This window comes from Penicillium soppii (assembly GCF_028829465.1).
Source record: "Penicillium soppii strain IBT 18220 chromosome Unknown utg000004l, whole genome shotgun sequence".
NCBI lineage: Eukaryota > Fungi > Ascomycota > Eurotiomycetes > Eurotiales > Aspergillaceae > Penicillium > Penicillium soppii.
In genome coordinates this window covers 398,828-423,327 of record NW_026643234.1, presented here as the reverse complement: position 1 = coordinate 423,327, position 24,500 = coordinate 398,828, and the positions used below count along the sequence as shown (strand labels likewise).

General features: G+C 48.3%; 10 protein-coding genes across 10 annotated transcripts; 5 read left to right on the top strand and 5 right to left on the bottom strand.

Moving 5' to 3' along the window:
• Nucleotides 1–447: 447 nt before the first annotated feature.
• Nucleotides 448–1,116, top strand: N7529_003576 (uncharacterized protein; the record flags this gene model as incomplete). Its single annotated transcript, XM_057239103.1, has 2 exons — nucleotides 448–727; nucleotides 842–1,116. The coding sequence occupies 2 exons, from the start codon at nucleotides 448–450 to the stop codon at nucleotides 1,114–1,116; spliced, it is 555 nt and encodes a 184-aa protein (XP_057098398.1).
• A 3,127-nt stretch (nucleotides 1,117–4,243) lies between these two features.
• N7529_003575 (tryptophan synthase) lies at nucleotides 4,244–5,791 on the top strand (the record flags this gene model as incomplete). Its single annotated transcript, XM_057239102.1, has 1 exon — nucleotides 4,244–5,791. One exon carries the CDS (start codon nucleotides 4,244–4,246, stop codon nucleotides 5,789–5,791), a length of 1,548 nt encoding a protein of 515 aa, XP_057098397.1.
• Nucleotides 5,792–6,341: 550 nt separating this feature from the next.
• N7529_003574 (guanine nucleotide exchange factor SDO1) lies at nucleotides 6,342–7,391 on the bottom strand (the record flags this gene model as incomplete). The annotated part of the gene is made up of 1 exon (XM_057239101.1): nucleotides 6,342–7,391. One exon carries the CDS (start codon nucleotides 7,389–7,391, stop codon nucleotides 6,342–6,344), a length of 1,050 nt encoding a protein of 349 aa, XP_057098396.1.
• Nucleotides 7,392–7,964: 573 nt separating this feature from the next.
• Nucleotides 7,965–9,666, top strand: cp3 (carboxypeptidase C PRC1; the record flags this gene model as incomplete). The annotated part of the gene is made up of 2 exons (XM_057239100.1): nucleotides 7,965–8,442; nucleotides 8,501–9,666. 2 exons carry the CDS (start codon nucleotides 7,965–7,967, stop codon nucleotides 9,664–9,666), a joined length of 1,644 nt encoding a protein of 547 aa, XP_057098395.1.
• Nucleotides 9,667–10,647: 981 nt separating this feature from the next.
• Nucleotides 10,648–11,441, bottom strand: N7529_003572 (40S ribosomal protein uS13; the record flags this gene model as incomplete). Its single annotated transcript, XM_057239099.1, has 3 exons — nucleotides 10,648–10,945; nucleotides 11,130–11,295; nucleotides 11,438–11,441. The coding sequence occupies 3 exons, from the start codon at nucleotides 11,439–11,441 to the stop codon at nucleotides 10,648–10,650; spliced, it is 468 nt and encodes a 155-aa protein (XP_057098394.1).
• A 1,188-nt stretch (nucleotides 11,442–12,629) lies between these two features.
• On the top strand, nucleotides 12,630–16,163 carry N7529_003571 (uncharacterized protein; the record flags this gene model as incomplete). Its single annotated transcript, XM_057239098.1, has 1 exon — nucleotides 12,630–16,163. The coding sequence occupies one exon, from the start codon at nucleotides 12,630–12,632 to the stop codon at nucleotides 16,161–16,163; it is 3,534 nt and encodes a 1,177-aa protein (XP_057098393.1).
• A 469-nt stretch (nucleotides 16,164–16,632) lies between these two features.
• On the bottom strand, nucleotides 16,633–17,639 carry N7529_003570 (peroxidase; the record flags this gene model as incomplete). The annotated part of the gene is made up of 2 exons (XM_057239097.1): nucleotides 16,633–17,440; nucleotides 17,536–17,639. The coding sequence occupies 2 exons, from the start codon at nucleotides 17,637–17,639 to the stop codon at nucleotides 16,633–16,635; spliced, it is 912 nt and encodes a 303-aa protein (XP_057098392.1).
• A 757-nt stretch (nucleotides 17,640–18,396) lies between these two features.
• Nucleotides 18,397–19,206, bottom strand: N7529_003569 (uncharacterized protein; the record flags this gene model as incomplete). The annotated part of the gene is made up of 1 exon (XM_057239096.1): nucleotides 18,397–19,206. One exon carries the CDS (start codon nucleotides 19,204–19,206, stop codon nucleotides 18,397–18,399), a length of 810 nt encoding a protein of 269 aa, XP_057098391.1.
• An 803-nt stretch (nucleotides 19,207–20,009) lies between these two features.
• Nucleotides 20,010–21,211, bottom strand: N7529_003568 (3-isopropylmalate dehydrogenase; the record flags this gene model as incomplete). Its single annotated transcript, XM_057239095.1, has 3 exons — nucleotides 20,010–20,214; nucleotides 20,263–20,686; nucleotides 20,740–21,211. The coding sequence occupies 3 exons, from the start codon at nucleotides 21,209–21,211 to the stop codon at nucleotides 20,010–20,012; spliced, it is 1,101 nt and encodes a 366-aa protein (XP_057098390.1).
• Nucleotides 21,212–21,858: 647 nt separating this feature from the next.
• On the top strand, nucleotides 21,859–23,257 carry N7529_003567 (HSP70/90 family co-chaperone CNS1; the record flags this gene model as incomplete). Its single annotated transcript, XM_057239094.1, has 3 exons — nucleotides 21,859–22,153; nucleotides 22,214–22,486; nucleotides 22,542–23,257. 3 exons carry the CDS (start codon nucleotides 21,859–21,861, stop codon nucleotides 23,255–23,257), a joined length of 1,284 nt encoding a protein of 427 aa, XP_057098389.1.
• Between the last annotated feature and the right edge of the window lie 1,243 nt (nucleotides 23,258–24,500).

The following is a 24,500-nucleotide window of genomic DNA, read 5'->3' as shown; positions in this document are numbered from 1 at the left end:
TGGCTGAACCAGAGACGGTATTATATCAAATACTGTAATCATTATATTATGCACAGACTGTGGGTTCCAGTATCTGGAGTAGTATCGCCCCAATGCTTCACCGGAATAGGTCCGGAGTACGCTCTGGGGTCTTATCTGTGCCGTTGCATCCACCATTATACATAATTGATTCCTATTTCCCCCTCTTTTCTTTTCTTGCTGTTTCTGTTCTTTTATTCTTGTTCTTCTTCTTCTTCTTTTACTCATGCTATACTATACTCTAGAATGAGCACATTGTCCCTGTCACACAATCCCCGCTATTCGTGCTTGCACACCCGCGTCCGTTCCTCCGGGATTGGTATGCACCTTTGAGGCATTTTCTCCAGGAGCCCGCATTGATTCTGAAAGAACTTTGAATCCGAATTTGATTGAATCTTGTATTGATTTGTTTTTTTCAACTATTCCGATATGACGTTCCGCGAGAGGGTCAAGCGGGTTTTCCGCTCAAAATCTGACAATGGGAATGGAAAACCCAAAGTCGAATATTATCGGAGATCCGAATGTCCTCCCTCCAAGTTCAAGGGTCCTTTCGATCGCGAGCATCAAAAACGTTTAGCTGCTTGGTCTTTTGATGGCGCGATGGTTGAAAAGAGACGTTCCTTTGAAATGTCTCTGTCGCCTTACGCCACTTACTCCGGCTCTCCCGATGAATCAGTGTCACCGGATGATTCAGCCCTCGATACTGGAGGTACGCATACCAACCTAATCTTCGAACTCAATCTCATGTTCATATTCTTGAATCTTGATGAATTATGAGTATACGAAGTCACATTTTTGATCAGTTTACTAACATCCCCCTTAGCATCTGACATTGAACCTGAATCATCCCCTCGTGCCGTCGACTCAGGCTCCCAGTCTTCCACCGTCCTCAACCCCTCCAGCTACAGTGGCTCAATGAGAACCCTCCTAAACGAGGCTTCCATCTATGAAATCCCAGAGGACAAAAAAGACCCCACATTCTTCCTGAAAGAGTCCATGCGTTACACTTCCCCGTGTATTCTCTCCGCCCGGAAACAAGTCCCTTTCAACCCCGAAGATCTTACCCGCGCCTTGATCGCCGTCCAGGTCTGCGCCTGATCCTTCTGTACACCAATTGTACAACCTACCTTCTTCATATCCAGGAGATCCTCTTATAATCCCTTTTCACCGGGCTCGATGTCCTCTTTTCACATACCTTTTTGCCCTTTGGCTCCCTTGATCCCTGGATCTTGATCCTTTGATCACGGTCGGACTACATCCGGCTATCCCTGGCGCTCGTCTTCGTGGTCTTGCTTTGAAGATTTCGCGGTCGCGTCTTTTCCTATCTGTCACGCATTTGCATATAAGCGTATACCCGTTAAGGATTTTTGTTTTGAATTTATTTGGGTCGGGTCTGATTGGCTTCCTGAGTCCTTTACTATATACACACGCTAGAACGTTTTGTTTCTTAGAACTAGAACAAATGAACCTTGCTAGACATTCATTCTTTTTTCTCGCTCTGGTTATGTACAATGAATGTACATGTACATTATGTACTTCCGGCTAAATTCAACCTGCCAGGTCGAAAATTACCCGTGTTCAAAGTATAACATATTAGAACATAAATCTAGATCCCTCCAGATCCCTCCAGATTCCAGACTGCAGCTGTTCGAGAAGAATCGAAGAATCAACCCCGCCTAGCCAAGCTTTTCTTCCCCGCGCCAAGATGCACATCATTCGAGATAGGTAATGATTTTTCGGATCGTCTTGTTTAGCACTGTTGATGCTCTTTTTGAGTGGCTGAGTTTTGGGTTTAGTTGAAGGGATGACGCTGTCATGTTGATGTCAGATAACTTTGATTAGAGGTTGTTTTGATGACTTGTCCTCGAGTGCAAAGATTATGGTATATGAAAAAATGCGCACAGCAAAGGGTGCTTTCTTTTATGATAACTTTTAGGTGTGCTATATGGGTGACATCCTGGATTTAAGTCGTAATGTATGTTTCCTGTGACTACACCCTGGTGGCTATATGTAGTTGTACCTCAGATGCTGATAGTCTCGGGATTCTTCTTCGCCAACGTTGGAAATAAATACCTTGGTAACAAATTTGTATGCGAGGCGCATATCAACGTTGTTCGATGACTCCTGTTATTATCGTCGACACATCCATTAAATTTACTTCTATCAATCTTTCTTCGGGTCTTTCTTGAAATTCTCTGCAGTCTCTAGGGTTCTTCCTAACTCTCTTCCAACTATGGATATATAGCAGCTATATATGCTTTAAGACCGTGGTACAAACATATTTTTGACATATCTGGTTGTTTCCAGGTTTGTTAGAAAGTGATGTATATTTTCAAGGTTGACCACCCCGCCCAATCCAGGGAGCAAATATCCATCGATGTGTTCAGACCACCTTGGAACTTTAGAAGACGGAAATTCCGCAGTAATTAGTGAATGCCTAGGTTACTTGATCCATAAATGACTCAGCAACTCTGACACAATAGCCATCCCCATTGTTGAATCAAATGCCCGATAGATGCCGTCGGCTTTGTCACATGATCATTTACGCCCTAGATGGGTTTACAACATTGGAAGTGAGCAGCGCATCAGTCAAATCAAGATCGATGATTCATATGATGAATCGACAACACTCCCAGAGCCTAGGTGAAATGAACAAGCCAACGGCCTAAGAGGGGTACAAAGACCCATGATCATCAAATAATTTTCCACGTCTTGGTATTACACTTTGGATTCATGCACGCCCCTACACCGCTAGTGATTTCCAATGTTAGAAAGAATGAACGCTCCTTTCATGGTCTTGGCAGATGCAAGACTGCAAGCTCGGGGATCTCATTTGTCAAGAGTACACCTGTTAACCGATGATCCCCACTAAGCGCCCAGTGGCTGCTATCCCAACACTTACACTTGGCCATGTTGTAGCTGAATGGATGACCCAGGTTCTCGGAGCTGAGCTGGAAATTAGAGTCCGATTGACAGGATTATGACTGAAAGAAAAGCGTGCATGAATAGCCCCACTCATACACTCCGTAGTGTGATTTGACATATAGAAATCGACAGTCAACAAAGAAATTCTACCGCAATCTTTTTGGAAGAATTAATTTACCTCGGGAATTCGGGATTTCAATTTTAGACATGAACGTGTAACACAAACACGTGGAAGTGATTGATCACTGCGGATTCGAACCTGGGCTGAGATAAGGGCTGTGAAACATTGACAGAAAACTAGAGATGCAGTGAGTCGTAACACAACATAGATTCATATAAAGGATTATGCCTTGATGATTTTATCTCGATGATCTACTCGTCTTCGACCCAATAAGGGGCTGGTGCCCGCTGTTACAGGCATCGCTATGCGTGAAGCAAAAAGCGCTGTTACATGACAGCCTGCTACTAGCTTAATTGTGATATCTCCCGTCGCTAAAGCTCTGTGCACGCCCTAGTAGGCGCTATCTATAATAGCTTGGAAACCCTAATAAAGCACTTAGGTGATTCATACCAATAATATTTCTACTTATAGATAATAGAGTCGAGGGAGATTGGGTATGGACGAGTAAACGCTCATTCAGTGTAATTTTCAATATTTTCTGACAGAGAAGCACAAAATAGCGCAACGCCCTTGGTAAGCCACACTGTTTTTAATGAACATCCCCAAAGAGTGATTGATACGCCTTACGGATCTCCAGGTCTCTTTTTCTTAGGAGACATGCTAAATGTGACGAGATTTGATGTTGAAAGCGAGTGAGTGGCTGCTAAAAGATGATCTATTCAGCTATCTATAAGAAAGGGTGGCACCGTTCTGTGATGACATTTAGCTAACCAACTGCCACCAAAGGCTAGCCAATTGTGACACAACGTATTTGATTATGCTAGATCAGGTTACATTTTTGGTGCTAGGATTAGTTCCACTACGGTCTGAATAGGATAGAAAAGAAAAGAAAGGGGAAGCTGTAGCAATTGGGTAGAGGGCCTGTGGACCATACTTATGACAAGGTATGGCTATGGAAGAGATGACCTGGTGGCTTGATTGGACAGGAACTTACGAGTCTCAAGAATACACAGGTCTTTGTCTCAGTTAAAGTGCCTTGTCAAAGACAGGAGCATGTCGTATTTAATGCATCGCATGCCCACTTACAGATAGCTTGCCTTAACTCACATGGAACCGACATAGTCAGACTTCCAATTCATTCTCTTTATTTCATGGTACTCTCTTCGACATAGACGAGCAATGAAGTACACCTTGCTGCGCTCGCTGCGCTCACTGCGCCGCTTTCTTTGCTATTCCTCTCCCAAGCATCGTGGACCTGATACCACAGCGGAGACGGACGTAGCAGAAGAAGCACTTCGACCGAAACCCTCTGCTATAACGACAACTACTATCCAGCCAAGCACTGCACCCATTACCAGTGGCGTACAGAGGGATGACAGCGTCCGATCCAGAGTTTCTGTTTCTCCCCAGGCTTCCAATTACAGTACACACACGGAGTCGACATGCGCATCAGATTACGAAACAAGGGCAACAACTTTATCAACCACTATTGATGACACTTCCCTGCTCCCCGAACAGCCCGCCAAGTCCACAAGTTTAGACATAATCACACCGTATATTCCAATCCTGCAAGCAGATGGTAGTCTGCGGGCCCCACAGCTGAGCTTCGATGGCTATGGCTCATTCGGCGGCCGGTTCGCTCCTGAATCAATAATGGGGTTCCTTTACGAGCTGACATCATTCTTCGAGGCCACGGTCTCTGATCCCTCGTTCTGGACTGAATATGCCACGTTCCAGCGTGCCCCGACCCCACTATACAAGGCTGCAAAGTTAACCAGCCTGACTGGCGGTGCTACCATCTGGTTGAAGCGCGAAGATCAGAATGAATACGGCACCCACAAGTCTCGCAACATCATCGGCCAGCTCCTCATCGCTCGACGGATGGGCCGCACGGAAATCGTCACAGATTGTGCGTCCGCCAAACACGGTACCTTCACCGCTGCAATGTGCGCTCGGCTGGGATTGCGTTGTGTCGTCGTCATGGGTGCAGATGACGCTAATGCTCAGCAAGAGGACGTGCTTGAGATGAAACTACTCGGAGCTAAGGTCTTGACAGCCTGCACGCCCTCCGGCATGGGTAGTCTACGCGCGGCCATCACAGAGGCTTTGCGCTATTCCGTCTGCAACCACGAGTCTGCGTACTACCTCATGGGTAGCCCAGTGGGGCCAAGTCCCCTGCCTACCCTGTCTCGCACGTTCCAAGCCCTTCTAGGCGAGGAGGTCGCAGCACAAATGCAGGCTGCAGGTCGCCAGCCGGACGCGCTCGTCACCGCCGTTGGTAGCGGTAGCGGTGCAGTTGGGCTATTCAGACCGTTCCTCCAGGACTTGTCTGTTCGGTTGGTTGGTGTGGAGGCTGCTCAGGCTGCTGCCTTGACAAATGGTGAACTGGGGGTGCTTCAGGGTGCTCGCACGCTGCTGCTTCAGAGCGAGGAAGGCCAGATTCTCGACTCACATTCTATCTCACCAGACATGAACTTGTCCACAGTGGGTCCCGAGGTTGCTCATTGGAAGGACTCTGGCCGAATTGAAATTTTTACGGCTACCGACGCGGATGCCCTGGATGGATTTAAAACTCTTCAGCACCACGAGGGGATCTTGTCTGGTTTGGACTCGAGTCACGCGGTGACAAGGACCCTAGATCTCGCTAAGGAACTTGGTCCTGGTAAGAATGTGGTTTTGATGGTGACTGGATGCGATAACATTGCCATGCGTCATGTAGAGGTTTGAGGGCGATGGGCCTAAGAGGAACACGAGTTACGAGTGTGGCTTTCTGTTTTTGTCTTCTTTTCTTCTCTTTTTCTTCTTCGTCTTTTTTTCTTTCTGGAAATACCCTGACCTCCTGTTCATGGCGTTATTGACCTTTTGACTTTCTTCTATAGTTATTACAGACTGCATCTTGTATCATATATTGTTAGGTGCCTATTGTTACATACAATTTCATGATTGCCTCAAGGCTTTTCAATATTCTCCCAAAATGTGTCAGTTTGAAAGTTTAGGTGGCTTCGTTTCTTTATTTTCTTTACGAGGTGCTAAGCCTGTTATGCTCCCCTGCATGAAATCTTTTGCGATATTACTTGGCTACAATGCATGTTTGCTTTTTTATGGCGAATAGACTTTACACAAGTTCCTGAGTGCTTCAGCGGTCTGTACATATATAGGAGAAAACCAGGTGATATGGTATGTAAAGCAGTGTATTCTTTTGTAACTTTTTTGTCATCAGTCATGTCGGTATATCATGTGCAGTAAGATCCCATAAAGTAATAGAACGATGTCATATTCAATCCTCATGTGTGACCGACATGTCCAAGACCTCAACTCGGCCCCTTCCACGGGTCTCATTACCCACGAAATCATTGAGTCCCTTGAACGCACCAGGTTCAGCAAACCCAACAATCTCCCACTCATCTCCACCGACAACCTCTTGCGACTCCACAGACTCAAACAATGACAAAATTTTATCCTTGACTGTCCCTGGAGCCTTCGGCGCTGCCTCTGCATCGGACTGAGCATCCTCGATATCCGAATCATCACGCTTCGACTTCTTGCCCTTACCCCCCTTCTTATTATTCTTGCCAGAGGGAGCCTCTTTCTCCTTGTTGGCTGCAGCACCAGGCGCAGCCTTAACAGACTGCTTCAGCAGCGACACCGGACATGTCACACGAAGACGCATGCGAGCCCGCATCACGGGAATCGGCTGCCATGCGATAAGAGCCTTCATGGCATCCAACGCCTGACTCTTAGCCGAACGGTTCGACGACACACCCGTCCAAAGTGGCTTCTTCGGTTGCGCGGACTTCTCGTCGTCCTCGTTATCGCCTGCTGTTTGCTGCTGTCCGCTGGCGGAGCTTAGTTGATCTAACGCCTTGTGAATCATGCCAGTTGTGTACACGCGCTTGGTCGAAGGGTCCACTAGTCGACCGGAGACGATGTCCAGAACTTCTTTCTCCACTCGCTCGAGGATATCTTTGCGCTCGCGCTCGCCGACTTGCACTTCGCCTTTGCGCAGGATCTCTTGCAGCACTTCCTCTCGGGGTGTGCCGGCTCCAAAAGCCTTTGCTAGTTCTGCTGTTGGGGCAGTTTGTGCTTTGGAGACGGAGAGGAACACGGTTGGGACTTGGAGGACATTGTCAAGATCTTTTTCGGCGCCGGATCGGTATTCGAGGAGTTTGTTCTTGTAGCAGGCGAGCTCAAAGCGCTTCTTGCCTGAATAAATATCAATATTAGCAGCAGAGGATATGTGCAAGACGAAGATATACGTACCCTTCTTTAGTCGGACCACCGACACGTTGGTGAATTTGATTTGGTTGGAGGGTTGGTTGATAGGCATTTTAGGTGTTAAGCCACCGAGGGCTGAAGATCTGAGTCGGAAAAAAAGAATTGCCAAAAGAAGGAGCAATAGGTAGATAACAAGTTTTGATATGGTTTTTCAAAAAATAACACCGCCGACAATGGTATATGTGCAACTTTTTTTAAGCTGATGATATCAAAAGTTACTATGCCAAGAGATAAATGCCCAAAGAGGCTTAGTCACAAAGCACATGCCCCTCGCAGATCTCGTGACATCCCCGTGACTCAAATTGAATCATGCTTTCTCCACTGATTGGCCCAGCCGCCTTATCGCCCTAATTCGGCGTCATCGGCATTCCCTCCTGCTTCTCCTCATCTCCAAGTGCAGGCATATCTTGCATCTCCCCCATCCCAAATCCTAAATCAATTATCATCATCTTGTGGTATCGACATACATGTGAGTGACCTTGTCTTCATCAGCTTGTCAATTTAGAGCTATACACACCAACATTTACTGATAAGAGCTAACCTGATGCCAGACCCCAAGGTACCCGCTGCTGTCCATAACCATCATTAGCATCGTTCTTGCTGTGAACTCCAAACATAGCTGGCAATGAGACTCCTGTCTGCCACTCTTCTGGTAGGAGCTGCTTCGGCAGCCGCCCCGCCCTTCCAGCAGGTCCTTGGAGGTCAGAAGGAGTATGCGGAGAATGTAGCCCAGAAGGGTGCGGATGCATTCTCCAAGCTCTCTGACCAGTTCAAGTCCCTCTCTGGTGAGGCCCGTCAGCTTTGGGAAGAAGTTTCAAACTACTTTCCCGAATCTATGGAGAGCGCTCCTATGCTCTCCCTGCCCAAGAAGCACACCCGCCGTCCTGACTCCCACTGGGATTACCACGTCAGTGGCGCTGACGTCCAAAGCATTTGGGTCGAGGGTACTGATGGTACCAAGGAGCGCGAAGTCGATGGAAAGCTGGATACCTATGGCCTTCGTGCTAAGAAGGTCGACCCCAGCGCCCTCGGTATCGACCCTGGCGTCAAGCAATACAGCGGTTACCTCGACGACAATGAGGAAGACAAGCACCTGTTTTACTGTGAGTCATGCATTTAATTCCACCAAATTATTAAGTATGATTCGCTAATCTTGAAAAGGGTTCTTTGAATCTCGTAACGACCCCAAGAATGACCCCGTCGTCCTGTGGCTGAATGGTGGTCCTGGATGCTCTTCCCTCACTGGACTGTTCCTCGAACTTGGCCCCAGCTCCATCGGCGAGAATATCAAGCCCATCTACAATGACTTCTCCTGGAACAACAATGCTTCTGTTATCTTCCTTGACCAGCCCGTCAACGTTGGCTACTCCTATAGTGGCTCCTCTGTCAGCAACACCGTTGCTGCTGCCAAGGACGTCTACGCTCTCCTCACACTGTTCTTCAAGCAGTTCCCTGAGTACGCCAAGCAAGACTTCCATATTGCTGGCGAGTCCTACGCTGGTCACTACATCCCCGTCATGGCTTCTGAGATCCTCTCCCACAAAAAGCGCAACATCAACCTCAAGTCTGTCCTGATCGGTAACGGTCTCACTGATGGCCTTACTCAGTACGAGTACTACCGCCCTATGGCTTGCGGTGACGGAGGCTACCCCGCTGTTGTTGACGAGAGCACCTGTCAATCCATGGACAACTCCCTGGACCGTTGCCAGAGCATGATCCAGTCTTGCTACAACAGCGAGAGCCCCTGGGTTTGCGTCCCCGCCTCTATCTACTGTAACAACGCCATGATCGGCCCTTACCAGCGCACCGGCCAGAATGTTTATGATGTTCGCGGCAAGTGCGAGGACACAAGCAACCTGTGCTACACGGGCATGGGCTGGGTCAGCGAATACCTTGGCCAGAAGAGCGTGCGCGATGCCGTCGGCGCTGAGGTCGATGGTTATGACTCTTGCAACTTCGACATCAACCGTAACTTCCTCTTTAACGGAGATTGGTTCAAGCCTTACCACCGCCTAGTGCCTGGTCTCCTTGAGCAGATCCCCGTCCTGATCTACGCCGGTGATGCTGACTTCATCTGCAACTGGCTCGGTAACAAGGCCTGGTCCGAGGCCCTCGAGTGGCCTGGCCAGAAGGAGTTCGCTCCTAAGAAGCTTGAACCCCTCAAGATTGTCAACAATGAGCACGTTGACAAGGAGATTGGTCAGATCAAGACTCACGGCAACTTCACCTTCATGCGCATCTACGGCGCAGGCCACATGGTTCCTATGGACCAGCCCGAGGCCGGTCTGGAGTTTTTCAACCGCTGGATCGGTGGTGAGTGGTACTGAAATCTTGTCTGAGCTGCTCTTTTGATACAATGCGTCAATGATGTTATCGTTACACCGCGTCTGATTGATCTTGTGGCTGTTTGCATACGTTTGACAGCTAGTATGGAATTTAGAATGCTGCTTAGTCGGTACAATCTTCTTTCCTGCTTTTGGTGAGTTTGCTTTTGTCTGGTATATAGGTTTAGGCAACATTGAATCCATCAATTTTGATTAAAATGGCATTACATATTAGATAGATACATACCATATAGCATAGGAGCTACCAAGACAGAGATGATAGGATAGCAATATAGAGTTCAATGGGGCACTAGGAGGGTACATCGTGTCTTGAAGGTGTGAAAACACCTCCCAAGGTTATATTGAAGGCCGATATTGACATAGGTAGTTAGCTGCTATATATTTGTGATTGGAGGAAGATTAAGAAAGGCCCCGAACAACCGGAAAATTTTGGTAGGACATATAACGGGGGCACTCTACGTTGATGATGAAATGACAACGAAAGCTCATCGAAGAATGCCGCCAAACTTTCTAGACACGATGTAGACTGTATGGGTGGATGGATGTTGCGAGGTGGGTGCAAAGTAGTAAAGGAACATGGGGTGGCTGAAACCCCACATTTTCATGTCTAAAGATAGCAGCACACACAAATCGAATAACATATGTATGATGGTACTTGGGGACGAATATCTACCTACATATGCTTGCCATGCCATAGCGGGACAAGACAGCTTACCCTACGGAGAGCCAGGCTGACGGCCATCAAGGTAGATTATAGCTCAACCCAGATAGCCTCAACCTAGCCGATAGTGGAACTTGTAACGAAGAGATCGTTCATTTCATTGGTATGATTCATTTTCAATTTTTTGGACTGGCACACCCAGCCCAGCGGGGAAAAGGTCCCACGGATGCCCATAGAAACACACCGGAAATAACGGAATCCCTCCAATGAACCCCCGGCAAAAAAACGAACAGACGAATTGTTTAGCCCTTCTTCTTGCTGACACCGACGGTGCGACCGCGGCGGCCAGTGGTCTTGGTGTGTTGACCACGGACACGGAGGCCCCAGTAGTGACGCAGACCGCGGTGGGAGCGGATCTTCTTCAGGCGCTCGAGATCCTCACGGATCTTGGAGTCGAGACCGTTGGAGACAACCTGGGTGTCCTTGCCATCGGTGATGTCGCGCTGTCTGTTAAGGAACCACGAGGGGATCTTGTACTGGGTAGGGGTCTGGAGGATGGTGACGATGCGCTCCAGCTCTTCGGTGGTGAGCTCACCAGCACTGTTATAAAAACACCTAGTCAGCTTTGCTGTTCTGTGAGTTTGTGCGATTTTTCCTCCGCCCCTATGTCTTGTTCATATATCGATTCAACTCCAATTTTCCCCGTACAATTTTCCAGTCCTTCTCTTTTCTAAAACATAGGGGCGGACGATTGTAGTATCGATGGGGGTTGTTGCGAACGTACCGCTTGTTGAGGTCGACATCGGCCTTCTTGCAGACAAGGTTGGAGTAACGGCGACCGACACCCTTGATCTGGGTCAGCGCGTACATGATCTTCTGCTTGCCGTCAACATTGGTGTTGAGCAGACGCAAGATGAACTGGAAGTTCGTCTTCTCGCCGGTCACGAGCGCTGTTATCGAAAGTTCATGTTAGCCGACATTCAATTTCGAGTTTCGTCGAGTGCCACCGGTTCCTTCTCTTTTGTTGTTGGGCAATTTCGTGGATTTGTAGCATATGAAGCTTTCAGATTGAGAGGGAGGTTCGGCACGTACACATGATGGGCGATGGGCGAGGATCGCGATGGGTTGTCGACAGAGGGATGGGGAGGAGGAAGTCCAACTAAGATGACTTTGCTTGTGGGATCGGGTAATTAGTGCGCTAACCTGATTGGGACGAGGGCTCGCTTGTTGCGACCTAGGCTAAAAGGAGTTAGCTCGTAGATCAGGTGAAGTCACATGATGATATTATGCAGTATTGTCATTAAAGCGTAAATGTATCTGTTATTTACGTGTATTTTACCTGGAGCCCTCCTTTGTCTTCGACATGAAACTGCCACCAAACTTAGTGCCCAGGGATACCAAACTCTTTTCTTTGGTCGAGTCCAAAGGTTTTCATATGACCTATTTGAATCTTGGTTTACTTGTTGAACTATGGCCTTTGATCTTGCATCCGGCTGGTTTTCTCGAATCTCGAGCGGTCGACTAAGGGCCTGTTAACCTGACATGCAACGTATACTCCAGTGTTTTGCTTTGAATGGATGTCGAGATTTCCCACTAACCAAAAGGCAATATTTGATCATGCCTTGGAATGGCACCCGCCATTTTGCTGTTAAGAGAAGTCACAGCCATGTTCTTACGCTCTGGGCCGGGCTTGGAAGCCCAAGATCTACAGCCGATTTGATCCAAATGGTTCGTTACAAGACTACTGGTCTTTTTTTGTCGAAGCAACGCCACTAGTGGTGGAACCAGAAGTATATTTTTCAATTTCATTCACTATGGTCCTTTGAGGCCCTCTGAATTTTGAAAATCCGGACCGCTGTGATAATTATAGCGCACGCACGCTTACCTTGCCAGAAGTATGGCCGCTTCTGACCTTTCATGTTCTTTCCTGACCATTTCTGATCGTTTACGGAACTCAAATGCTTTGTGAATCAAGAAGCTGGAGTTGACCACGGTCTTCGACTTGGAGTCAGATGTGTTCTTTGATCTCTTGCTTGCTGTCTACAATACACTGCTGGATTTTCTTTGACCTCGCGAAGAGAACTTAAGGTGTGTCCATTCGAAAATGAATGTCACTCGCCGTCCATTAAAGGGGCTGCTTCGCACTCGTCTCAAATGGCCTTGGTCGCTATTTTTGAAGCTCTTGAAGCCAATTCCACACCTTTTGGCAACACTACATTGCTCTTGATTGAGCTCGCCGTGGAAGATTCGAATACGATCGTCAAACCACTCTTTTGCAGTCAAGATGGTTAGTACAATTTTTCCTCAGACGCCGGACGACCTGGTACAGCCGGAAGAGCCTGTGTTCAAGTATGAATTTGCCAATCTCCCTGATCCACCCATCGACTGGGTTTTTCTCAATGTCAGGTTCGGGACTATTGCGAATGGAACATTCCGCACTCTCAAGTTGGCGCAGACGAAGGTCTTGATGAAACATTATTTCTGGGGAATTCGGTGGGGGGATCCCAAACCGACCAGTAAAACAAGCAGAAAGGCGCACAATCTCAAAACTATGCTAACCACCCTGTGGAAACTCTTCTATCATATGCAAGAGATACATCGCCCAAAGTCCTTCGACGATGTACTCAATATTTATCGAGATAGTGGGCCTCGATTGCTGAGATACGACCTCACTCCACGCCCAGAGCCTATCAGTCGATGGTTCATAGAAACACCACATAGTCAAACAGTCCTTTTGCCAGCCTATTCTCGCCCTGATAATGCACCCTTAGATTTGACCGACATAGTTCTCCAGCAATATCTGTATTCGCCAGACAGTTTCAATCCGCCAGCCTCGCCCAATCAGCAAATCCAACCCGAGCTGCCAATGCAGCAGCCTCCTACCAACACGCAACTGATTTCGAGTTTCAACTTTTCACCACCAGCTCCTCCCCAGCAACAGGACCAGAGCCTCGAAACCATTGCTTCGGATTTATTGAGAGGCGAGCAAGCGACAGATCCTACACAAAAACGACCTGCTACAGGGCTGGAAACTTCCCCCAGCAAGCGAAGGCGAGATGTTTCTCCCGGTGCTCCTGCTTATAGGGCCCCTGGTCCTGGTGATCAACCTGTACAAGCTCTTCCTGAACCTGTCTTCCCTACTCGAAATGTCTTAGAATGGGGCTGGATGCCTGGGTTGCATCCCGAACATGTTGCCCCTCCCATCGGCGAGCAACAACTTGGCCCCATCGTACCGGCCGGTGAACCTGTTTATGAAAAGCGAATCGTCTCCGAGGCAATTGAAAAGGCCTTGATGCATATCGTATATGCTGATCTGGACCGTGACCCCAGTATACCTATTCGCAAAGAACCTGTCAAGTATCGGACAGCACACTCTTATGATGACTTGCTTGATATGAAAATCGGAGCTTTCAGCACCACTGCGAGCGTGAGGCTGTCACCGATCACGTTTGAGTGGGATCCCAATGGGGCCGTTTTTCCACTTCGTGGTCGTGGTCCTGTCTGGAGTGGCAACTCTTGCGCCACCGACTGTGCGATTGTAGCAGGGATGCTGTTGGATGTCGGGTGCACTAAAATTGATCGTGCCAACAATCGAATATCCGAGTTCACGCAAAATGAATGTGCATACATTGAGTCCACAAATGCGGCCTGGGATACTTTCGATAAGTCCACATCCACGCGTGTACGTGACCAGTTTCTTCAATTTTTCTTAAATGGGCAACATCATTTGAAAATGGGAGAGCCTATTCCACCTTGGGCAGTATGGTCCCAGGTCACGAAAAACTTCGCTCAGTTCCGTTACCATCACATTGAGCGTGTGACGCCTTGCAAATGCCAAGGGGCTCAACCGTTTATCAACTCCCACCAGGGCTCTTGTATCTTGCCGGGATATCGAAAAGGCGATGATAAAGGAGTGAGTACTGGTACTTTGATTGAGAGATGTTTCTATGCGCAGAAGTCATTCCCCTGCACGAATTGTGGAGATGCGATTGGTGTCACTGGAGAAAGAAAGATCGGCCAACTCCCACTGCGTCTGGTGATGACTTTCGATAACAAGACGAGATTGAAGAATCACACTCAGAACATCAAATTCAGATATGTCGATTATGATAACAACAAGCAAGTGGCGCATTATCGCTGGCTTGGTGGCATCTATAACAATGAACTGCATGCTCGTCTCTATTGGACCGACTCCAAAAGAGGTGAGACAGATGGAAGCAATATCATGATGTACGATAGTGAGCTGAACGGGGGAGTTATTGTCGGCGGAGTCCCTCCTTTCAAGTCAGATGATCGAGTGCCCTTGGAATGGGTAAATCACAAGTCTATTCCGCTTCTCTTTTACGAACGAATCATGGATCCCTCCAGGGAGCTTTTGGCCACAGCCCACAACGCCGTGTATGACATGGGAAACATTCTTGGAAGAAACCAGAACGTCCTCGAAGCGCATGTCCCTTGGAGTTCAGCGACGGTTCAGCCACAGGAGGAGCTATGGGGCCGCTATTTGCCTGTTGATGGTCAGCAGTTCAACGACTACAACCCAACCTGGGCGGGAAACTCCGAAAATCTATTCCAGCCCTTCCAGCCACAACGTGACTCAGCAGGTAATACGATGATTGATCCGGCTGCCCTCGATCCATCGGTCATCGATCCAGCACTCCTGAACCCTGCTCTTTACTCCACCACCACACCTCCAACTTTCGATATTTCTTTTCTTAATGAACCTATAACCCAACAAGAGTACGCGGAGACCGTGGCTGCGGCCGCGACAGAGAATTCTCAGCCTGATCCCGAAGATAGGTTCAAGAATCACATGTTCGGCTCTATGCTTGAAACCCCGGACTGGCTCTCTGAGAATCCCGTGCTCTGGCCTTCTGGTACACCAGGCCAGGAAGGAGCTCTGGAATTCCCCGATCTTCCTACGCGGCAATCACCAAGACAAAGACCGCGTCGCAGCAGATCGGCGCAATCTGATATCACTATGCCGGATGCAGATGAGTTTGCCCCTGGTAGTCGGCTATACAGGTATACTACTATGTTCAAGACGGCTCTAATGCTCAGTAAAACCATGGATCCGCGGCTGAAAGCGGCATACAAAGCTAAGGAGAATTTCAAGTATGAAACGGAGCTCAATGAGTACATGTACAAAGCTGCAACCGCTTTTTACCAACAGAAGGAAAATGAGCGGAGACAGGAGAGGCTGGATTTGGAGGAGAGGCAGAGAAAAGCCCATAAGGAATACGAACTTGCGAAAGAGAGACAAGTGAGAAAGCAGCAAAATTACGATCTGGCACGGAAAACGAGGCCAGAGGCGGCAGAAGAAAGACGGCAGAGGAACCAGCGCGAGCAAGAGGCCAAGGAATACGCAAGGCTAAAAGAGCAGGAGACGCCAGAGGAGCGACAAGTGAGAAAAAGGCGAAAGCAAGATGACTACAAGAAACAGCAACAGGCGCTTGAGAAGACAAAGCCAACTACTATCCAGATTCCTCGAACTCCAGGACTAGTGCCATCAACTGCAAAACCGATGAGCCTAGTGACTCCAGAGCCATGTTCAGGGGCTGCAACTCCAAAGCGTTTGAGTGAGACATCGAAATATGTAACGGTGCATACGACAGGAGCGAGCGCGTTTTCTGACGCCGCTGAGATAAGGAGACAGCAAAACATTGAGAAGAGAGAGGTGAAGAAGAGAACAGATGCCTCGAAGATGAGAAACCAACATGCGCAAGATAAAGAGGAGGACAGGAGGAGAAGCAGAAAGAAGGATGATGATCCTACATGGAAACCTGACGATGAGGAGGATTCGGATCCCGATTATTGATATATATGTATTTGTTTAGTTGTTTATGATTGAGTGATTTGTTACAAATATGATAATATAGAAACATTGACAGACCTGCCTATACATATGTACAGCTGTAGGTACCTGGTAGTTCTGGGGTCCATGCCAATCAATACACGTTATACGAAGGTGATACTAGTTTATATGAAGATCCACCAATCAGAAGGCTCTTATTAGACATAACTTGTATAACATCTTCACACGGGGTTCTCCGAACAAATGAACTACTGTACTTACTACTGTACATCTGAGCATAAGTAAAGAGTAACGTTGCAAAAGGCCACTTCCCCGCAATACCCCGGACTCCCCTTTCCTCGTCTTTTTCTTCTCTCTACTGTATCCCAGTGATATGTGTATCTTCTCTTCTCTTCAATTCTATATTATCTATTTACAAAGGGAATTTCATATAATCAACAAAGAAAAACAAAACAAACACAAAAACAAAAGCCTACAGACGGGATCTGGGTGGTCCAGTGGCAGTGTTGCTCTTCTTTGGTGCCGAGATATAACCACCAAGAGTACCATCAGTGTTGGTAACAGTGCCCTGAGCATCACGTCGGATACCGAGCTCACACAGCTTTGCAAAGACCTTTGCAAAGTGATCAAAGAACAGGTCCTTATCCTCAGCATACCGCTTCACCCACGGGGCAAAGGATGGATCCGTCAAGAGCGCCATATCAGTCGGTAGCATCATTAACGGCTCCTCATCCTCGTCGGCATCAGGATCCTCATACACAAACTGCGTCATACCAGTCGCCATCTTGCGAGGCTTCCAGTCAAGCTGAAGCAACAGCTTGAAGAATGAGTTCGAGAATCGCGTCGGGTTCGTTACCCACGGCCCTTCAAATCCACTGCGGTCACCGTGGCACCGCCCAAGGTTGTGACCGCCTGTCAGCGCTACGATCTCTTGGTCGTTGAAACCCATGCGGTAAAAGATGAAGCGCAAATGATCGGCGCCCTGTGCGCCATCCGGCAACCGTCCGCGTGGCGGCACCTTGCTGTCGCCTACCAGATCTGTTCGTCCGCCCTGCCATTCGATCTCAGGTCCGCCCATCTCCTTGATAGCTACTACTCCGGCCAATGTCCACAGATCCGAGTAGGTGATCCAAGGATGCTTCTCTTTGACCGGTTCTAGAAATGCTCGCCCATGCTGCAGACCCGCGTTGGCAGGGTCGCCTCCCTCTGCTTCGTAACGCATACCCGCGCCATTGGAGCCGCCAGTATCTGACTCGGCGTCGTATGTGCCGGCGGAGTGCCTGTGCAGAAAGAAGTGTCAGTGGCGATGTGCATGAGGCGCGAATCCGGGGCCCCGACCGGGGAACCCGAAACGAAAATCAGAACATTTACTTACCACGCTAAGCGTACGAATACTGGCCCTGCGCTGCCATCGTCATAATCGGGCTTTTTCAACTGAGCGATGATGTCCTTGCGGACGGCTTCATAGTCGTGGCTCATATTTGTTCTCGGCCGATAACGCGGTCCGGGGTAATTTTCGGGCAAAAAAAAGTTTCTTCGGGAACAACAAATGTGGTCGGCTTCGACTCGGTTGTCTGATGCCTGGTTGGATAAAAGGTTTGAGAGGACTTAGAGTGAATAGGAAAAGAAAAGGATTAGAAAAGGGTCTTGACTCTGGACTTCTCTTGTCCACATGCCCACATGCGCGGAGGACAGTGGATCCGCGGGCCGAATCAGTTTGCGCGCATTCAAAGCAGAAATGCCGAGGTCCCTTCGGTCTCTGCTGCTGCGATTCCCGTTCAGGTTCTTTAGTTTTCACGGCTTTTCGGGTGCTTTCGATTTACAATGCGAGAGATTCCGATATTGTTCCCGGTTCAGCTTGCTTTCAAAGCATTTTCAACGCTTTATACGTGAGCATCTTGACTCTTTGCGATAAAACGATATGAAGTCATTTACCTCCGATCAAATGCCGTCGGGAGCCCTATTCATATGCCTCGGAACTCATAAGCCGACGTTCAACTTCCAGATCGAAAATACGATATGAGACACACTAATTTGGTGACCCGGAGACAACTGGGCACTAGTCTCTAATTTCATACAGTACAGGGCAACAGAAAACGTCTCGATGGAGTAGAAGATATGGTTGCAACTAACTCTCCAGCAACTGAGAAATTGAAAAATTGAAATCTCCGAATCCCCCTGAACACCTAAAGAAATGAAATGCCGTGTTTCATAACCTTGACACACGCAGTGAAAGTCAAAGATTTTCAAACAAACTCTCTTGGCACCCATCTCCTTCCATTTCGCCATGATCTTTGATAGCTTCATCCCCCATATCCACCCCAACCCCTTCCACGCCCCCAACCTGTCCATTTTCAATTCCATCCTTATTACCACCGTTAATCTCCCCCTTCTTCACACAAGCCCGCAACAAATCCCTCTCTCCGCGCAACTGCACAACTTCCCCTCTCGCCTCCCGCAACAAATGTGTCAACCCTTGCACCTTATTCCTGTATCCGCACGCCAGTGCATCAGCCTGCCCAACCGTCGCAGCATGTTCCCTGCGCAAGAAACGTCTCTCCATCCGTAGTCGCCGCACCTTCCTCTCGAGGAATATCCGCCGCTCAACATCCGTGTCGCGGATCGTCTTGATCACGTTGTCGATTACCCGCGTTTGCGCGTTCTCCAGGGTGCCCGCTTCGGTGTGCCGTGCGATGCAGATAAATGTTGCGCAGATGTCTTCGGCAATGGAGTGCACTAGCTCGCCTTTGGCTGCTGGACTTTTTTCTTCCACATGTTCTAGTCGTAGGACGCAGGATCCTGCGTTCGGCATCTGGGGGGCTGGTTGCGATGGCTGTTGCGGTGCTAGTACTAACGATGGTAGTAATTGAGGTAGGGGAGGTCGACTTTCGTATGACATGGTTGGAGTTTCGCCTGACCCCATTACGGTTTCCCAAAATATGGGACGTTCTTCCGTTGTTTTAATGTTGTCGAATTGCGTCGAATTCGTGTTTCGAGGAGGGGGGTCTGAGGGCGTTAAGTCTTTTTCGTTTGAAGGAGATGACATTTTTGAATGTGAAGGAAAGAGAGAGAGCGCGAGCAAAATGTAATCTTATGAAAAGGAATGAATCTATTATAAGAATCTATTGCCAGGTGTGTGCTCCTTCCGTCTTCTTTCATTTTCACCTTTGCTCCAGGTCCAGCCGTCAGATATCAAACATTGGCTTTGATCGGATTTATTCTTTGTAACGGTGCTTCCCTTGCCCCTGAGAGCTATTTAGATATATCCATTGAGCTCTTGGAGCTCTTGTTCTAGGTACAATCATGTTTGCAGGGCCCCAGGCCTTTGACTCAGAATGCAATCATTCTATAGATTCAATCTTTCATCAGAAGCTCGATCATCTTGCCGCAAGAAGAATGACGACAGCCCTGACAATGAATGTGCTTTAAGCAGAAACTAAATTTCTGGCTCTCTTCTCGTGATCTACCAATCGTATTGTTGTCATAAAAAGACATAACTACATAGATTCACCCACCCTCTAGGCAGGGACATCGTGACCATCAAGATACCATTTTTCAACCGCATGATGATAAAGACATAACTTATCATAGACCGTGTCCCAAAGAGTCTGGGGACAGCTTATAGCAGAGGCAACCCACTACAACATCATTAGGAACTAACTGGCGTCTATATATGTGCATGATTCGAAGAGGACTGGAAAGAGACACTAAAGAGCTTAACAAAAGCGATAGAAAAATGACGATAACGTAATACTTTAGAGTGTCATCAGAATTTTTAGGAGGAATGTAGGCACAGAAGATAGTCACATTGCATTGGTCGATACCAGCTCATATCTACATACGACAACCCTACAGCGCAGCGACAATTGCATCGCCAACCTCAACAGTCCTAGCCTTACCGCCCAAGTCAGGTGTCCGAAGCCCTGAGTCCAGCACTTTTCGCACCGCATCCTCTACCCGCTGCGCCTCAACTTCCATGTTCAATGAGTACCGGAACATCAGTGCAACACACAGGATCATCGCAACGGGATTGGCGATGTTCTGTCCAGCGATACTATCACAGTGTCAGGAATTGCTCTAATTTACTTTCCACGAGACTTACGTCGGAGCAGAGCCATGAGTAGGCTCATAAAGTCCATACGGCCGTGTTCTCAGTGTCTTGTCTCCAGGAAGACCATTGAGACTAGCACTTGGCAACACTCCCAGCGTGCCAATAATAGACCCAGCCTGATCAGAGATCATATCGCCGAAGGTGTTGTCGGCAAGAATTACACCATTCAGTGATCGTGGGTTCGTTGCCAAAATCAGAGATGCCGAATCAGCAAGCTGGTGCACCAGCTTGACTTGCGGATACTCAGTTGCCATGGTCTTGTCGACTACACGCCGCCAGAGACGTGACGAGGCCAGAACATTCGCCTTGTCCAGTGAAATCACAGGCCAGGGCGGATCATGCCGCAGTGCTACCTCAGCAGATAGACGCGTCACGCGCTGGATCTCGGCTTCGGAGTAGCCCCATTCATCCATTGCTGTAGAAGGTATTAGCTCGCTATCAGATATCAAGCCCGAAATTCCATCTTACCGTAGGTCTCCTCCTCAACCTTTCGGCCGAAATATGCTCCTCCGCAGTTCTCCCGCACAACAACGAAATCCACCCCCTCGATGATATCCTGTCTGAATGGACTGAACTCCTTGGCAATAGATGCACTCGGGGAAGTCGACGAGCAAGGACGCAGATTCGCGTATATATCCATTGCCTTACGGAGTTGCAGAAGTCCACCTTCTGGACCATCAAGACCACGTCGTTGATTGTCCCATTTCGGTCCTCCGACTGCTGCGAATAGTACGGCGTCTGAGTCCAGTGCCGCCTGCTTGACTTCTTCTGTAACGGTCTTTCCGTGCGCGTCGATGCTACAACCGCCGATTAGCTCTTGGCGGATTTCGAAGTTACGTTCTGGGGTTTCGAAGGCTTTGAGGACTTTGACAGCTTCTGTCATCACTTCTGGGCCGATGCCATCGCCGGGTAGGACGAGGATTTTGAATGTTTGAACCATGGTTTGCTCTTTACTATCTTGTTATTATAGTGTAAAATATAATGGATATATGTCATGTTTCTCTGATATTCAGGACTACTTACGGCCTATGTCGGATCGGTCTTCCACCCGACTGATGCGGGGTTTGGACTTATTCGGGCTTGGGCCGATGCCATGGTATCCGAAATCCGGAGGCTCCTTCAGTGCCTGTTTAGTGTCTGTACACATAGGTTGTTTGTAAGTATTTCTTTGGTAGTTTATAGCCTTCAGGTCATGTAGAAGAATTTCCGCGGTATTAATGGGCATTGGTTTATCCATCGGAGGGTTTTCTGGTTCAAAAAGCTCTTGTACTTTCATTTCTATTTTAGTGTAGAAGCCTCCCATATTCAGCATGATGGTAACCCAATTCGGTCGAATGAGCTATATTGCGATAACAAATTGCTTTGAAAGATGCGTTCTACAAGTATACGATGGCCGTGACTGGCCCAATCAAGCTTAATGCCCCACTTGACTACATGTGGCCGTTTTGACTAATGCGGTAATAGGGCTTAGGGCTGATTATATCCCCTCCGGTTTGCACTGTTTGCATTGCGGGCATCATTTCTAGGCGTTTGAAGATCCCGCTTTAACTCCGAAAGCCATACATTTTTTTCGGTCCAGCTTTCACTATGTCGCGGGTTGAAGAACTTCCAGATGACTTCGACGAGGCACTTGATCTCAACAAGGCTCCCCCCGAGATCGCTCAAAACCTTCCTCAGCCAGGCTTCGATCTTTTCGCTCCTGGCAACGATGTTCCCTTCCCGATCAACGAGGAGGGACTGAAGGCGCGCCAGACTGATCCAAATGCGCCTGAACTGCCCCCGGCGATTGCGGCCATTCAGTCGCATAGCAGTGAAGAGTTGATGGCAATGATGAACAAAACTCCTCTGTTCATGACTGACATTGAGAACGCAGGTGACGAGAGTATGTAACACCTCTGTTGAGCTCGGTCGTTCAATCTTGCTAACAAACATGTTCTTGTAGAGGGTGAGAACGTCCTTCTCGATGCACTCCAGGCTCTACAAAACGAAGGTACCAGGGCCGAGGTTGCGCAAACCTTCAAAGGACAAGGAAACGAGGCTGTGCAAGAGCTCAAGTGGATTGACGCCAAAGAATTCTACACAAAGGCCATCGCTGTGATCAACGCCAAGGAAGATAAGTGGCAGCAGCCGGAAGATCCCGAGGAAGAGGCAGCGCTGCTGGTCAAGTTGACAGAAGCCTCGCACATCAATCGCGCACTGTGCAATTTGGAACTAGGTACGTTTGATCTTGACGCGTTGGTGGAATCTTTGCTAATGTCTTGCTTTTGTAGGAAACTATCGTGCTTGTAATCTTGACTGTGCGGCTACCCTCAAGATCAACCCCAAGAACATCAAGGCCTACTATCGCTCTTCATTGGCACTATTTAAGCTGGACAAGCTTGCCGACGCTGAGGATTCCGCAGCTCGTGGACTGGCAATTGACCCAGAGAGCAAGGCTCTTAAAGATTCGGCTGAGAAGATTGCCGAACGAAAATCCCTATTGGAACGTGCCGCTGCCAGGAAAAGGGCCGAAGAAGAGCTGGTGCGTAAGCAGAACACAATGCTTAGCACAGCCTTGCGTGCCCGTCAGATCAGAACCCGCAAGACTGATCAGCCCCCTGACATGGAAGACGCTAAGATTCGCCTCGTTCCTGATCCTCTTTCGCCTGAAAGCACGATTGAATTCCCGGTTGTTTTCCTCTACCCCATGGAAGCGGAATCGGACTTCATCAAGTCTTTCTCAGAGATGAATACCATCTCGGATCACCTGGAATACATCTTTCCCCTTCCCTGGGATACTAACAAGGAATACACCCTCGGCAACGTCGAGTGCTTCATGCAGACTACCACTGGTGGTTTGATCAAGGCGGGTAAGAGCCTGCCTTTGCTGCAGATTCTCACTGGTGGAAAGGTCGAGGTAATCGATCAACTTGTTAGCATCTTTGTTGTCCCTATCTCCAAGACCGGCAAATTCATTGCCGAAATGAAGGCTCGCAAGACAGGTTGAGCGACCATTTGCATGAGGCTCTCAACTTACAACCAACACCTGGCATACCCTGGCTTTCTATGGAAGCTGCACCCACAAAGCCAAATCTCACAGCTATCGCAGAAGTACTACCCGAAAGCCCCTGGATTCTGTTCACACGACCGCTGGCCTGGTTGCTGCTTCGGTCGTGGCTAACGCTCTAACGCTTGGCTCAAATAGAGCGTCACGTTCAAATTTCTGATACCCTTAAAAACCGCTTGCCTTGTGTACATATATATGCATTTCCACAGTCTATACATAGCGATTCAGTTTAAGGCGGCAACGCCCCTTCCGTAATCAAAAGTCCCACCATTTATTATAACCCAACATCCGAAAACCAAGTGAAAAGTCATCCAGTATTGACTCATTTTGGTCGCTGGAATGGAAAGAAAAGGTGTGAACTGTAGATGCACTGTACTAATCATTGTAGTATTCACTTTCACTCTTCTTCCATTTATAATCAACTCCAGGACGTTATAGGCCAGTCCAGGGGGAATAGCCGACAACGCCAAGTTGGTGGAGCTAGTGCCCAGAAGAGAAACGGGAGAGGGGGGCTGTCGGCAGTCATCTTCACGGCTGTATCTCATGCATGTGTAAAAGGGGATGTGTCTGTAACAGCGGAGCAAATATTCCCGCAAATAAACTAGCTGGGCGTTCAACGGCTCGGGAGTTTTCGCGCAATGTGAGAATGCACTCGCCGCTTGTAAGAGTTGGCTTCGCGTAAAGCCGAGTCAGAATGGGATGGATTTGAGTCTGAATTGGATGGCATGGTTGCATTTAGGCACTAATGTACCAAGATAGGTTCAATCCGCCAAATGAGGGGATCTTGGGATGCGCTTCGTCTAGCCGGAATGAGCATTGCGGGGAATCAGTCTATCCATTTTCGTGTTGAACTGATCTTAACTCCTTCGGCTGCAAATTAGTCCTTGACTACCGTGACAGACACCCGAAGAAGGGTCAGGGATCAACATGTTCCCCAGATTTGAAGTGGATAAAAAGCGTATTTACCCGGGTGACGATCTTTTAGATTTAGCCCTGATTCTTCAGCAAGGTGACTTACTGCGAGGACCGCCTCTGCAGGGGTCTTTTGCCGTGAAGAAAATACGGAACATGCTCCGCAAGTGTCTTTGCAGGACCACATGGAGGTGCGCTCCGCGTATCCTCATTGCTAAAGGGATGTTTTCTAAAGTTTGATGCACTAATCCGTACTAATCAACGCCCCCAT